Genomic DNA, 15,932 nt, shown 5'->3' with positions numbered 1-15,932 from the left:
AAAAAACTTTTGCATACATATCAAAACATCAGGGCCATTGTTTTGTACTTGAGAAAACAGGATTGTTTTTTGTAAGGTTTGTTTGCAAAAACGTCTTAAATGTTCTAATATAACTAATCTTAGTCCTGGATTAATCTAAACCCTGTCTGGGAAACTGCCCTTTAAAATAATTACCTAAAAACACCCCATTTTATCTGTACAGTTTAAATGCGTAATAGGATAAGTTAAGTCTATAAAGGGAAGTAAAGGACATGCTATTTCATGTGGTGTTTATGTTTTTTTTGTTGGGGCAACAATGCAGCATTTGTTTAATTGGTCAGGAAGTGGATAGTCCATGAGCATCAGTTCTATTCAATTCAATTTTATTAATAGTTTTTATACATTTCAAATTTGACATATATATTTCACAACTAAGAGAATGGCTTGTTTAAAATAGCTCAACAGAATAAAAACAATTTGCAATGTTTTAAAATTAGACTTAAAATTATAATTTACAGCGTCATATTCAAATACAGTTATACAGTAAAAAAAAACTCAAAATGAGAGTATTGTTTTATACAATAAGAAGTAAGTAATCTGTCTGTCTGTCTGTATATGCAGTTTACCTAAAACAAACCTAAAGTTCAGGGGTCTCATTTATAAAATTGTGCGTAGGATCCTTACTAAAAGTCTATGTATGCACAAAAGCCAAAAATGACATAAGCCAAAAATATGAAGACTTATAAAACAAAGCAATGTTGCCTTTATAAATCACAGATCACCTGCAAGTGTGCGTACATGAAACATCCTCAGATCCCACCCTAAGCCCATTCTCCTGTCAAGTTTGTTTTTTATAGATCAAAACCTTTGCGCGAGAACTGGGGGATACACGTTTCCAGACCCGTTTTGTGCATACACATGCTTTATAAATGAGGCCCCTGATGTTTTGTCAAAACAAAATCAATAAAACTTAATAAACAAAAAACTAATAAAGAAAACATTATTATGATTAGTGCTGGGCAAAGATTAATCATGCTTAATTGTATACAAAATAACATTATTTTTTGCATAATATATGAGTGTTTGCTGTGTGTAATTATTATCTATATATAAATACACACATTCATATACAGCGGGGAAAATACGTTTTTCACACATCAGCATTTTTATCATTAAGGGGATTTCTAAGTGGGCTATTGACACAAAATTTCCACCAGATGTAGCCATCAAGCCAAATATTGAATTCATCGAAAGAAATCAGGGCCCGGTTCCCCGATAACGTTCACTCTTAGCGTGCTAAGAAGACTCAAAAAGATATATCTTACCAAAGTTGTTGATGTTCCTAAGTGTGTTCCCCGAAGTGTCTCTTAGGAAGCTTCTTAACACGCTGCCTCTAAGTACGACGTAACAATGTCGCTGTCCCAAGTGAAGGTGCTGAATTATTTACGATCGATCACTCAGGGATCGATTTTCCACTTCACGCGAAGGTGCATTACGACGTTAAGAAAGACAACACGTTATATATACAAATGGAACATTACTTAAATTATTCCAGTCACATTTATTTTAAAATATAGACTATTAATTAAATGATCAAATTGTCAGTAATACCTTATCCCGTTGTGCCAGTTGTGCCGCTTCTTGACATGGGTTTTGACTTTAAAAAAATATGTAATACACTTTTATACGAATGTTAAGGTACTCAACAATTAGAATTGATTGGCAAGCAGCTGCAGTATTTCTGTTTAATGCGGTATTGCTTACCATTAATGTTTTCAATAAAAAGCAACCTAGTTAGATAGAGAATATGATCTGAGAAGATCTAGCACCTCCATAATGAGTTGTCATTTGAAGGCGATTTTTTTATTTAGCCACATCAGGCAAAATGTCAAAAGGTTTAAGGGTTGACGAATAAAAAAATTGGCATGGACTAAACAGTTAAGCGGCCAGTGTTGTGTGGAAGTCTGTTCCCCCTATGTTTCCCTTTAGTGTAGTGTTTTTATAGCATTTTTATCACATTATACGTTTATTCTTTATATACATTGAAAGTTTTAATGGCTACTGAGATGTATATGTGGGCATTTATGTAATGTATCTTGACTGTTCTTGATTGTAAGTCAATTATTTTTACAGTATGAATCATATTATATGTATAATATATATTTATTATGTTTGGAAACATAACAGTTTTAAAACAAATAGTAGAGAAAAAAAGAAAAGAAAAAGACAGGCTATATGTTAAAAGACATAAAACTGTCAAATATGAAATATTTAATAAATTGTATAATAGAATACATGAAATTATTGCTTTTTAGTATAACCAATTGAAATCTTTAATCTTTCTAAATAAATGATTAATGTAATGTGATGAAAACGCTATAAACATAGAGGGAACAGACTTCAATGAGGAACAAACACCGGCGCCATCTTTGATTCATTAGTTCTGATACCAAATAAAGTCAACTGCATAAATAGTCAAGTATCCATTGCAAACATATTTTATTATAAGTCTTAAAAATGTCCATAACATAAAATCATTGTCAGCATACCATAGTTTGACTTGTACTCTGCTGCGCTGATTTCTAAAGACTGCGGCGATAGCGTTTTGCGCTCAAACAACACTAAGAGAGAGCTTACGAATGGTCCAGACCAACCTTACGAAAGTGTGACTTACAGAAGATATACTTAGCGTACGAACGTTTTGGGAATCGTGCCATAGAGTTAAGAGAGAGGTTAAGGAATAGGTTAAGAACTACTTAGCGATAAGAACGTTTTGGGGAACCGGGCCCAGAACATTTAAGTATACAAGTTGAGTCATAATAAATAAAGTACAATGACACAGGGAATAAGTATTGAACACATGAAGAGAACAAGGTGCAAAATGGCATAGAAAGCCAGGAGATCACATGAAATCTGTCAGTATTGAGAGAGAAACCCTGCCCCCTAAAAATTTTTGTTTCAGTAGCCCACTCAGAAATCCCCTTACTGATTAAAATGTTGATGTGTCAAATATTTATTTTCCCCGCTGTATGTATTTAAAAAACATTTACATGTGTATAAATATTTATTATATTTTTACAATTATATATTCTATTTAAACAACAAAATGGATATATAAATGAAAAAAAATTCTGAAATGTATACATGTATGTCTGTTTGTTTAAATATACATAATAGAAACACACACATATATCATGCAAAAATGCACTTTTATTATATGTGATTAATCTCGATCCGTGTCCACCAGTAATTATAATCCTTTACTAAAAATAACATTTTACCAAAAATTTGAATTTTCTTTTACCTAAACCATTTTTTTTCTGGTTTGTGAATTGTGCTTTGTATCGCTTGATGATCCTAGTCAGAAAGCTGCTCTGTCAGTCTCTCTAGTTCCTCGATCTCACTGGAAACATCTAAAAACATTTTTGCGATAAGTATAAAGTATATGCAAAATATTACTCATGAAGAAATTAGTTTATGTTTAAAAAAATTTTCTTACCCAACAGTATGATATTGTTGGTTTGTAACAGGGCAAGTTTCATTGATCTCTTTAGTCCAGTTTCAAGAGCATCTTTTATATACAGCTATACAAAGAAACAATTTTCTGCTTAAGTTTAGTCATTGTACATCTAAATACATGCCTGTTGTATTGAATGTAAAACCCAGTACCTTTAGATTATTGAACTTTTTAAGGACTTCCATTTTTGACATGTTGAACATGTCATTTTTTATTGAATTGACCGAGCTTATTAATATTTCTTGCCTTCTCTTCATGGATCCTGGTCCTTTCTCTTCTGCGGCTACTAAAATAAGCAGCATTCAGGAGTCATTGTCTTTCACAAATTTCTTTCATTTTCATTTTACTTAGAAATCTATGACAGCAAAATAATGTGTATATATGTATACACTATATACAGCACAAATAAAACTGAGTGGAATGACAATAAAGGCATGATAAGTAATATATTTGATCACACAGAACAGAACATCTGTTTGTTAATGTTGTGTGTTTGCCTTACATATATAGCGAGAAGCCATCTGATTCTGAATGGTTGTTAGGATTGATGAGTAAATTTCCTTTTTCATTTCTACAATGTCTCTGCTGAGTACTGCCTTAAGTTTATTTTCCTTTTAAATGGTTAAAGAACACAAAAAAAGAAATGCACATGAAAATCTTATTGACATGTAAAGAAGTCAAGATTTACAAGCGCTGGATGCTTAAACCAGTATGAGTAAAATCTTTAAAAACATATGATCTCATTTTCCACAAGTTTGAATTAGCAATTAATTTTGCATAAACTAATGTTAACAAATACAACCTTATTGTAAAGTGTTACAAAAAACTGTAACACTTTAGTATGGGAAACATATTCATTACTAACTGCACAACTTTTAGTTTACTTTCTTTTAATAATACTTAAGGTATTTGATGAAGATAGTTGATTTAGGTGTAGGTATTGGGTATAGGATTAAGGGATGTCGAATATGGTCATGCAGAAAAAACACAATATGTGCTTTATGTGGTGGTTTCCCATACAGGTTCAAGACTAAAATGCATGCTTGAGTTGCCTTCATTTAAAAGCAGCTTGCAATGATATATCTTAACATACTGTATATATCAGTGCCATTGTTTTGTCTCAAAATGCACACCAGTAATGTTTATCCTATGGTATGTTTGTAAAAAATCTCATTAAATATCTTACTTTAAAGGGGACAGAGAATGAAAAACCATTTTTACCTTGTCTTTGTTGAATAATGGTAGTCTACCTACATTCACAAACATATAAAAAGTGCTAAACATGCAAAACATCTCAGTCTCATAGAAATTCCTCTTTTAGAAATGTCAGCCAGAAAGCGGCCCAATCTGAAAAACTGATGCTTATGACATCACAGGCATCTCACTGCCCCTCCAATTTAAAATAATTGGCTACATTTTTTGAGTGGCAGCAAAGTCAGCCAATCAGTAATGAGATTGCAAGTTAAGCCAGTAGGGGGAGCCAAATAGGTGCAAAACCACTTGTTTAAAATCCCCCACCCTTATAGAGCTATCTGAGAGAGGTTTTTTAGGAAGATTCTAAGGCATTACAGACCCAAACAAAGAAAGTTTTGTCTACATTTCACATCACAGAACAAGGATAAATACTCCGTTCAATCATTCTATGTCACCTTTAACTAAGTCCTTGTCCTGGATTAATGCTATGCAAAAATTGGTCCCCATAGTGTTCCCGACAGGTATAGTGAGCTCACCTCTGCTTTGATGAAGTTTTGAATGTGACATAACATGGGAGATCTGGGGTAAGGGCTGGATTCACTCTGGATTAAACTGAATTTGTCAATTTGTTCCTGCACTGATGTTCCTGTTTTACCACAGATACTGAAGCCAAGAAAAAACATATTCATAAAAAAGGATTATTGCAGTAATCATTGTGACATAAAGTGGCACAAAAATTCTTGAAAGAGAAGCTAACATGCAAGTGGACACCAACAGATGTGTGTTTCCCCGAATAGGGCTTATGCTAGTCTCAGACTAAAATGCATGTTTGAGCTGCCTTAATTTAAAAACACCTTGTACTGCCATATCTTAAAATATATCAGTGCCATTGATTGGTCACAAGATGCACATCATTATTGTTTTTTGTAAGGTTTGTTTATAAAAACTACTTAAATGTCCTAATATAACTGAGTCGTAGACCTGGACTAATCTAAACCCTGTCCGGGAAACCGTACCATTATATCATACTGCTTTCAAGGAAAGACTCCTCTAAGTCCACCGTCAGACTTACTAAAACCCAGACTGAATTAGACTTCAATATTAAAACACCCTGAAAAGCTCCGCTCGTTAATGTCAGTTTTTCAGCTGAGCACTTTGGTTGCTGTGATACTTCTGCTTTGTTTATCAGTCTTGTATGATGCACCAGTTGGTTGGGTTAGGGTTAGGGTTAGGTTTTGGTAAACTTGTAGGAAGGCACGGCACCAGTTTGGTTTATTTGCCTTCCTCAAACAGGAAGCCTATCTTAACTGTCATGTTTACAGTACACTGTACCAAGTAATGGCAACACACTTGTGCACTGAGAAAGACAAAAACATGGGAAATATGAAATATGCACAGAGCATCTATTCAATATTGTAAATAAAACTTAATCTGTAATTAGGCAGTGAACATCAGGTGCTGCAAAATGTCAATACATTTGACAAACTCTCCTAATATATAGCCTTTTCATTCCCACAGGGTCAGCTCGTGGCATAGGTGAGATAGGCGGTTGCCTAAGGGGCCTGTCAATCAACATTAGAGCACCGCCTTCAGGCCGAATTATGTAAGGACACTAAACCTCTGCCAAAAAAGTTCTGTATATGTTCAGCTATCTGAATGTAAAACGTCCATGAATGTACCCCCCCTCCCAAAAAAAAAAAAAAAAAAAAACAATTTAGCACCAACTGTCACTGATGCCAGTATACAGTTTGTACACATTTACTATAATTGTAAAATTAAATCATCCAATTCAACGTTAAAAAAATTAAATCTCATTCAATTTGTGTACATTAAATGTATGCTATACAAATCATGGTATATGATGCAGTATTTCCCATTTTGATTATATTTCACTTCTGAACTGAAAGTGGAAGCTAGATATTGCATGACAAAAATTACTTACGGAAAAATCCTACTGAAATATGGATTTATGGATCCATGTAGGTGATCAGCCAATTTCTTGTTTAGGTCGAGGACTACATCCCAATTTTTCGACCAATAGTATCCTCCATTGTTACATAAAGCTTGAAGAACTTTATGAAATCCTCTTTTATCCTTATTCTGAGTATAAAACACAAGAAGTCATTAAAAAGCTATAAGTGTTAAATAATTTTTCACATCATTTAAATCAGACTTACAGGTGACACCAGTGCTTCTGTGTCAGGAACACATGACTGGATAGATTTGCTCACTCCTGCTGACAGACATTTCTTCAGATCATTATAACAGGAGTCAAAATACTTGTCCAGTTCTTTTTGGGCCTTCATGAGGTTTTTCTCATATTCCTTGTGGACTTTGTCCTTTATCTTAACCCAAAACACATTCATGCAACAGCAGTGAACTACATGGCAGCATTCTGAAGTCACATATTGTACATGTAACATCAACATTATTCCTCCTACCATTTCCCTGTCTGCATCCAGTTGAACGCTTTGGATCAAGGACAAAACTCCCTTTGCTTCATTGACATAATCTCTTGCCAGTTCTCGGTTGATGCTCTTGTTAAGATTTTTCAGAGCTTCCTGTAGTTTGGGGATTTCTAAAAATAGCATTTCCAAACCACATGCATTAACAATATTTTAAAACACAAGTGTACTTCTGCTTCATGATGATTTTTAAAATGTGATCTACAGTATGATCATCATTAATAATGTAGGCAAGATAATGACACGTTACCTGTTACGTTAGGTTCCAGATTTAAATCTGGATCAAAAAATGCACTGGAACTTACAGTGAAAACTTGAAGAAAATCATTGTCTGGGTTCATTTTTTTCTTAAAAATGAGAGATAAAAATAATAAGAACATAATAAGAATGTCAGCAGAAACACACAAAGCAATGAGAACTATGAAAATATACCTGTATTTCAGAATGTTCAAACTTTTCTTTGACCCTTGTCTTTGCAAGTTCATTTCTATGAAGCGTACATTCTTTTTTCTGTTCCTAAAGAATAAATAAAAACAACAAAATATAGATTACACACTTATTTTTTTAAGATTCAAGATTAAAAAAATGTCAAATATGTGAAGTTTTAGCATAAAATACCATATAAATAAATTAGCATATTAAAATTGCCACTTTGTAAATGTGATGTGTCCTTTTAAATGCAAATGAGCTGATATCTGCACTAAATGTCAGGGCCATGGTTGGATAGTGCAGATTAAGGGGCGGTATTATTATAATAAGATCACCTTTTTTAATGTGAACTAAGGTTCTTCAGATAATAAAAGTTTATTAAAGCTGCGGTCGGCAAGATTTCTTTGATCATATTTACTGAAACTGATACTATGCTCCAATAGAACAACATAATTTGACTGTTTAAGAAAAAACTCAGCACTTCTAGCTCCACCTAGAGCCTGTTATTTGGTTTACAAAAATCCATCGCTCCCGGTTCATCTGGTCCAATTAGCGCAGGGCTGTGTAAAATCTGCCTGTCAATCACAGTTCCTGCACACGCTACAGATCCCCCCCCTCACGCGCGTTACAATATCACATGCATCCACTTAAGTTCACAGGTCTGTTGGATTGAACGCAGCGTGATGGTGGAGAGAACATTTACTAACGATTCCTCAGAGCTAGGAAAATAACCAATGAAAAGAAGGAAACGGCCATTTAAAAAATTCGGACCGGCATTTGAAAGGTGGAGGAATCTACGAGATTTTAAAGGGTTCAAGCTGGATGCAGAGCTTGCCAAATTTCTTCTTGACAGGTAATTGCGCTTTATCATTGATTGTATTTCTGAGTGTTATGTTAGTAAACTAAGTATGCTTGCCAAGTATATGTCACAAAAATACTGGTGCACACGCGCTGACGAGGACGAGCTCGAATGGAGGTTGCTCAGTGGTAGTGTGGGGGGCATGAAAATTGTAAACATTCAAAATCATCTCAAATCCTTCATAGTTGCCGACCGCAGCTTTAAAGAAATGTTTTTTAAAAAACCTTTAACTAAATGGTTCTTTTTGGAACAAAAAAAAATGTTCTTCTATGGCATAGCTAAAGCACTTTTATTTTTAAGAGTCTACTTCATAATAAATTATAAAAAATGTCTATGGCCCAATCTAATTCAATCAGTTGCTTTAATAAACTGTAAAACATATGTTTTTCAATTCTGATATACAGTAAAAAGAAAAAAATCTGGAAACATCCTGATTCACATGCAGTTATACACTTTTCTTGTTTAACTCATGAAATAATAAATAAATTATCCATACCTTGTCTCCTAAGCTTTGAAATTGAGTAAGCCGTGCAGATCTAAAACAAAAAAATTAAGTCTGTTTATATATGTTTTTTTATATGCTTTTAGACAAACCATGTAAAGACTTAGCTGTTTGAAAGCATGAAGTAATTACTGTCTCAGGAAAACTTTCACACATGCTATTATGATGCTCAAGTTATAAGTGATAAAATTTGTGATAGGGGTCTTTAAACAAGAAAAGGTTTAAGGTCTTATCTCTGACCTTATCTTTTTTAAGGCACAATGACCAGCAAGATTGGTAGTCCAAGTAAAACCCCAAATCAGAAAAAGTTGGGACACTGTAGAAATTGTGAGTAAAAAAGGAATGGAATAATTTACAAATCTCATAAACTTATATTTTATTCACAATAGAATATAGATAACATATCAAATGTAGAAAGTGAGACATTTTGAAATGTCATGCCAAATATTGGCTCATTTTGGATTTCATGAGAGCTACAAATTCCAAAAAAAGTTGGGACAGGTAGCAATAAGAGGCTGGAAAAGTTAAATGTACATATAAGGAACAGCTGGAGGAGGACCAATGTTTAGGAATGAGAATGTTGTCCCATTCTTGTGTAAAACAGGCTTCTAGTTGCTCAACTGTCTTAGGTCTCCTTTGTCGCATCTTCCTCTTTATGATGCGCCGAAAGGTTTTCGGTGAGTGACAGACCTGGACTGCAGGTTGGCCATTTCAGTACTCAGATCCTTCTTCTATGCAGCCATGATGTTGTAATTGATGCAGTAAGTGGTCTGGCATTGTCATGTTGGAAAATGCAAGGTCTTCCCTAAAAGAGACAACGTCTGAATGGGAGCATATGTTGCTCTAAAACTTGGATAAACCTTTTAGCATTGATGGTGCCTTTCCAGATGTGTAAGGTGCCCATGCCACATGCAATCATGCAACCACAAACATTCAGAGATGTAGGTTTCTGAAATGAGCGCTAATAACAACTTGGGATGTCCTTGTCCTCTTTAGTCCGGATGAAATGGCGTCCCAGTTTTCCAAAAAGAACTTCAAATTTTGATTCGTCTGACCACAGAACAGTTTTACACTTTGCCAAAGTCCATTTTTAACGAGCCTTGGCCCAGAGAAAACACCTGCGCTTCTGGGTCATGTTTAGATATGGCTTCATTTTTTACCTATAGAGTTTTAGCCGGCAACAGTGAATGGCACGGTGGATTGTGTTCACCGACAATGTTTTCTGGAAGTATTCCAGATCCCAGGTTATGATTTCCATTACAGTAGCATTCCTGTATGTGATGCAGTGCCTTCTAAGGGCCTGAAGATCAAGGGCATCAAGTATGGTTTTCCAGCCTTGACCCTTACGCCCAGAGATTGTTCCAGATTCTCTGAATCTTTGGATGATATTATGCACTGTAGATGATGATAACCCAAACTCTTTGCAATTTTTCTCTGAGAAACTCAGAAAACTATTTTTCGCAGCAGCATTGGAGGAATTGGTGATTCTCTCCCAATCTTGACTTCTGACAGACATTACCACTCTGACAGGCTTTTTTATACCCAATCATGTTGCCATGTGACCTAATAATTTGCAAATAAGTCCATAAGCTGTTCCTTATATGTACATGTACATTTTGTGGCCTCTTATTGCTACCTGTCCCAACTTTTTTTGGAACGTGTAGCTCTCATGAAATATTTGGCATGACATTTTAAAATGTCTCACTTTCAACATATGATATTTTATTTATATTCTATTATAAATAAAATATAAGTTTATGAGATTAGTAAATTATTCCATTCCTTTTTTACTCACAATTTCTACAGTGTCCCAACTTTTTCTGATTTGGGGTTGTATTTTAAAGTATATATTTAATTTTACAGTGAGTCAGTAATACTGACTGAACAGTTGTGGCCTATTAACAATAACAAAACAAATTAAATTCTTACCTAATATAGGCAACTGTATTAATATCATCACTTTTGGTACAGATGAAGTTTATGTTTTTGCACTCTCCTCCAGGTCCCAGCTCTTCAATGCAGTGTTTTAATATTCCCCAGGGGTCTTTATCAGTGACGACTCGATTGATGGCACTTACAATCCACACAAAAGAGCACTCTTTCAGTTTCTACAGGATTTTAAATGAAAGTTAAGAAAAAGATTCTCATGACACAAGTTCTGGTGCCTACTCTAGGCACCTTTCAGTTCACTTAGAAATGTAATAACCTTCATTCAATGACCACATTATAAGGGAAATATATGAAAAAATGTTATATGTTATATAAAAGATATATGCATCAAATTGTTCTGTTAGTATTGAATCTGATAGCCTTACTATCTGATAAACTTGAGAATACTTACAGATTTCCAGAGGTCATCTCTGATCTTGTTGCAGTCTCCAGTACCTGGTATATCAACAAGGACTATGTACTCCAAGAGGTCACGACAATTTGGAACCTTGAAGGTCACGCACTTCACAAGTGGCCAATACCAGCCACCAGGACTTGCCTCACTATGCAGTATGTAACATGCAACTTTGTTGGCAAATTCAGTAACCTGTTAAACAAATAATGTTGATTTAAACACATCTTTACTGAAAAGCATATCCAGACATCATTTTAACTTAATTGCAATATTATTGTATATAAAACTCGCATCATAACTTACATCATCGGTTGAAATAATTTTCTTTCTGCCGGACAAAAAGTCTTCAATCTTGACAGATATGCTATGATTTTTTAGCTCTTTTAGGGTTTTCCTATCTGCATCTTCTCCATACAATGCTGTGATCTTTTCTACAGCTATTTCAATCATGTCCTCATTCTTGTCCTCACTGTCATCGGATAAAACTTTAAAAAGATCTTGAAGCTCTTTCTCCCACTCCTTTAGAAGCATACAACACATTTCACGTTATGCAGACTCTATTTATTTAACTCCAGTGTTTTATTTCCATTTACTCATACAACACATAAGATGAATACTGAAAGGAAAACCTCTTTAGAGAAGAATTCAATCTCTGCTTTGTAGTTGGAGTCACTCAGATTTGCTTCCACCTGAGTTATAACAGCTGTACATGCACCAAAACAGCCAGATGGCAATAGGTCCTTTTTACCCAGAATTGCGCTTAACAGGGAGCTCTTTCCTTCTCCTGATTTTCCAAAAATTCCTATAGTTGCTTTCTTCTTAGTGACCTCATTCATTTGTTTTATCTTTAAAATGATATCTTTGTGCATCATGATGTCTTGGTCTAAGTTGTCAGTGATGCCTTTCATGATTTGCTTTGCCATCTCCATATCTGTGCTCACAGAAAGGAAAAGAATGACAATGGGAATGTTATGGAAAGTAAATGCAATTAATTGGATTATAATAGAAAATCTGACATAAGAGAAAATCTGAAAAATGTATTACATTAAATTGTCTTAAAGCTGCTTTGTGTCTAATCTGAAGACTTGCTCGGCAACTAAAGCACTAGTTACTGTGTTAGAGGAAAAAATATTCAGAATGTACTTGCCTGTTTTCAACAATGTCTCTGCATTAGAGTCAGATGATCCATGGTCACGTTTCCTTTTAGTACCTATCAGAAAATGTATTACATTTAACATTTGCACTAAATCACAGACTGTAAAGATAAAACTTTTTTTTTTCATTATTTTCTAGATAATTTACTAGATAATTCATGAAAAACCTTTCAAAAAAAGGTTTAGGACATTTTCTTTTGGGTGAAGATTAACTTTTAATTTTAAGAAAATATTAGATTAGAAAAAAGAAAGAAATTACTACTTATTCATTATCACACTGTTCCTCTTGAGTTATAATACATGGCTTACTCGTGTGTCCCTCTGTTTCCTCAAGCCCCTCTTTTTTCCTCATAGCCTTCTCAAAACATACTGCAGAAAGATGTGGTATTTTGTTATATGATCAATAAAACATTCAACCAATTATATAATATATATTGCAGACATTGTTACCATATTCTGCATGGTGGATACTTTTTATCATCTTCCATGGTTTCCCTGCTGTTGACGGCTCAATTCTGTTTTTCACAGCTTCCATTAACGTCTTTGTTGATTCAAATGATGGCCAGTGACATTGGTCCTTCAGTTTGTTCAACCAATTTGATGCTATTACCATCCATTCTCTTGTATTACCCTCCATCAAGGTTATGACAGCATACAGCATGCTTGACCTAGTGGAAAATGTAAACAGCATAATACGATATGAAGAGTTTGGTTCCAAAACGAGATAACTCCGTTTTTTTTATTTTTCACAAATCTCGTTTTTTGATTGTGCATTCCAATTAATATCAATCAAACATGAGTTGAATTTTTATAACATAAATGTAAAATCTACAGTAAGTTACTGGCAACCATCTGCCAGTAATACTGTCATTTCTACAGAATTTTTTTACAGTGTACATTCACACGGGGCATAAGCGTTAACGCTTCAGTGGGTGACGTCATGCGTTGCCGTACTAAATTTTGTGGATCTGTCGGCGCCGCATCACTGCCGTTTCTCGCGACAGAAGTTGAACTTTTTTTAACTTTTCAAGGGGTAACGTGTGCGTAAGCCAATCAGATCGCCTTATGCAAATAACCTAGGCAGAGTTAGCCAATTACGTTTATGGAAGACATCATGTGTTGCGGCCACTGTGATTGGCTGTTGGCCACGCTTTAGACAAGCCTTCCATCAAGCGTTAACGCTTCCGTCCCGTGTGAATGTACTGTAAAATGGCGGCCGCGCCCTCTAATTATGAGTCCAGATGAAAATGTAATTATTTAACCCTTGTGCATCAATTAAAAAAAAGTTACACATTGGTTCACAGGGGACGAAAATGTCCATTTCCAAAAAGTGTCATAAAAATATTATAGATTTATATTTTTTTCCACTTTCACTGATGCCATTTTTTTAACCAGCATCAGCTCTAATCACAATGACCAAACATTCATTAATTTTCAGAATTTTAACCCTTTGAATGCTTGAATGTTTATTTACATAATGCCACTGCTGTTTTTTTATGAAAAAAGAAATTTTTTTATTATTTTCAATTTACTAAATGCTAAGCAGATTTTTTTTTCTTTGAGTATTACAGCCTTGGATATGTCAATGATTAACAACAATATTAATTTTTATGCATTCATATTTTTTATGCAGTATTAGATTAAAAAAAAGTTACCTCTCAGGTCCATAAAGGACAAAAATGTCCATGTCAAAAAAGTGTCATAAAAATATTATAGATTAATATTTTTTTCCACTTTCACTGATGCCATTTTTTATAACCAGCATCAGCTCTAATCACAATGACCAAACATTCATTAATTTTCAGAATTTTAACCCTTCAAATGCTGGTTTGTTTACACAATGCCACTGTTGTTTTTTATGAAAAAAAAACTATACCTCTTTTGCAGCGGTTGTAGTCTTGTGATTTCCAGTACAATATATTATTTTTTCATTCAAACTGTTCACACACACACACGCTCACACGCACACACGCACACACATTCACACACACACATTCTGGTTTCCATGTTTTGTGGGGACATTCCATAGACGTAATGCATTTTATACTGTACAAACTATATTCTATTCCCCTTACCTGCCCCATTCCCTAACCCCAACCATCACAAAAGCCTTTCTTGTACCTTAGATTTTCAATAAACATCATCTTGTTAGATTTATAAGCTTGTTTCCTCATGGGGACATCAAAATGTCCCCACAAGGTCACAAAAACACTGGTATTCCTATCTTTGTGGGGACAATTGGTACCACAACATGATACATACCAGGTACACAGAATGAAAGCCTGTTAACAAAGATTGCATCATTTTATAGTTGAATGGCACCGGGATTAAAAATTGCAGTTTTAATGGGTTTCAATGGGGACATTTTTGTCAAAAAGTTCCTGAGTGGAAGTATTTTGTGTACCTACAGTAGTAGAAAATAGATTTTTTTAAAGGAAATGAAGGTGAAATATTAAAATTCCAATAAAAATGCACACCTGTGGCAAATTTTATGCAGTTAGCATTAACGCAGGCAAAGTTATCAAAAAACAAAACTGAAAAAGACAAAAATGTCCTCAAGGATGCACAAGGGTTAACATTGTGGAAGCAGAGATTTACTCGGGCAAAACACAACGAAAGAAACGATGCAAAATGAGAAAACAAGAAACTCACAAGAAAAGTCGACAGCACATAGCGTGCATGATGTCTAAATGGGTTGCCGATAAGTGTTCATCTGGTCCACTGAACTTAATGGTGAATCGTATGAATGAAGAGCATTTAAAGCAATCGATAGGAATATCAACACAGCATATTAATAACACCGTTTTATTATTATTGGTTTATTATCTTCCTTACAACAAGATTCCTTTGATATGAGTCCTCCAGTTTTTGTGCACATTTAATCCTGATATACCTATATCATTTATATTTATACAATTATTATAGATTTTTTAATGATTACTTTAAATATGTGATGCTGAAATGTTTTTCTGCTTTATGGGGCCAGTGAAAATTTTGGCAGAGCAAGTGAAAACCTGAACCATCATTTTTTTCATATTATTTACACATACTTTTAATTGTTTGTAAGCACAATAAAAAATATATATATTTACCATGTATATGTCAAGGTAATCTCTGGAAGGAAAGGACGCTGCTGTTGATACTACCAACAAAGTGCCTGTTTTCAAGGTTCAAGTTTTTGTATGCAGAGGCGTGGCTTTGCCATCCTATCACTGATAGTTACAGCTCACATTTTTGCCTTATATGTAAACAGTTTTTGGTTTTGGTGTTTGAAGGTCTTTGCTCAAATCACATTGCAGATTGTGCGAATCAGATTCAAAATCTGGATGTCTGACTATGTTCCCTCTTCAATGTTTGAATGTCTTGGTTTCAGGTTTGTGTCTGTGGTTGTGCAAGACTGGTGCAGGAAATATTGAATTCAAAAGTTGACAACTAATGTCAGATAGGCACGGTTGTCTTTTGCAGCACAAGGGTCTTCCTTCTGCAGAA

The 15,932-nt window shown here is 34.5% G+C and overlaps 1 protein-coding gene across 3 annotated transcripts; it reads right to left on the bottom strand.

Moving 5' to 3' along the window:
• Positions 1–345: 345 nt before the first annotated feature.
• On the bottom strand, positions 346–15,662 carry LOC135776694 (nuclear GTPase SLIP-GC-like). Of its 3 annotated transcripts, none has more exons than XM_065287549.1 (19): positions 15,536–15,662; positions 12,894–13,111; positions 12,753–12,812; positions 12,437–12,499; positions 11,919–12,220; positions 11,593–11,808; positions 11,287–11,481; positions 10,875–11,053; positions 8,940–8,979; positions 7,588–7,671; positions 7,406–7,502; positions 7,132–7,268; positions 6,868–7,035; positions 6,633–6,790; positions 5,227–5,353; positions 3,999–4,107; positions 3,649–3,782; positions 3,479–3,563; positions 346–3,392 (listed from the first exon to the last, which is right to left on the bottom strand). In XM_065287549.1, exons 2-19 carry the CDS (start codon positions 13,102–13,104, stop codon positions 3,337–3,339), a joined length of 2,421 nt encoding a protein of 806 aa, XP_065143621.1. In that variant the 5' UTR covers positions 13,105–13,111; positions 15,536–15,662; the 3' UTR covers positions 346–3,336. The 3 variants fall into 3 exon arrangements, with proteins under 3 accessions (XP_065143621.1, XP_065143630.1, XP_065143639.1); XM_065287558.1 differs by having other exon boundaries at positions 11,593–11,809; positions 12,040–12,220; XM_065287567.1 differs by lacking the exons at positions 12,894–13,111; positions 15,536–15,662 and having other exon boundaries at positions 12,703–12,812.
• Positions 15,663–15,932: the final 270 nt, after the last annotated feature.

Source organism: Paramisgurnus dabryanus, chromosome 19, assembly GCF_030506205.2.
Source record: "Paramisgurnus dabryanus chromosome 19, PD_genome_1.1, whole genome shotgun sequence".
Taxonomy (NCBI): domain Eukaryota; kingdom Metazoa; phylum Chordata; class Actinopteri; order Cypriniformes; family Cobitidae; genus Paramisgurnus; species Paramisgurnus dabryanus.
This window is presented reverse-complemented; position numbering and strand designations above follow the sequence as displayed.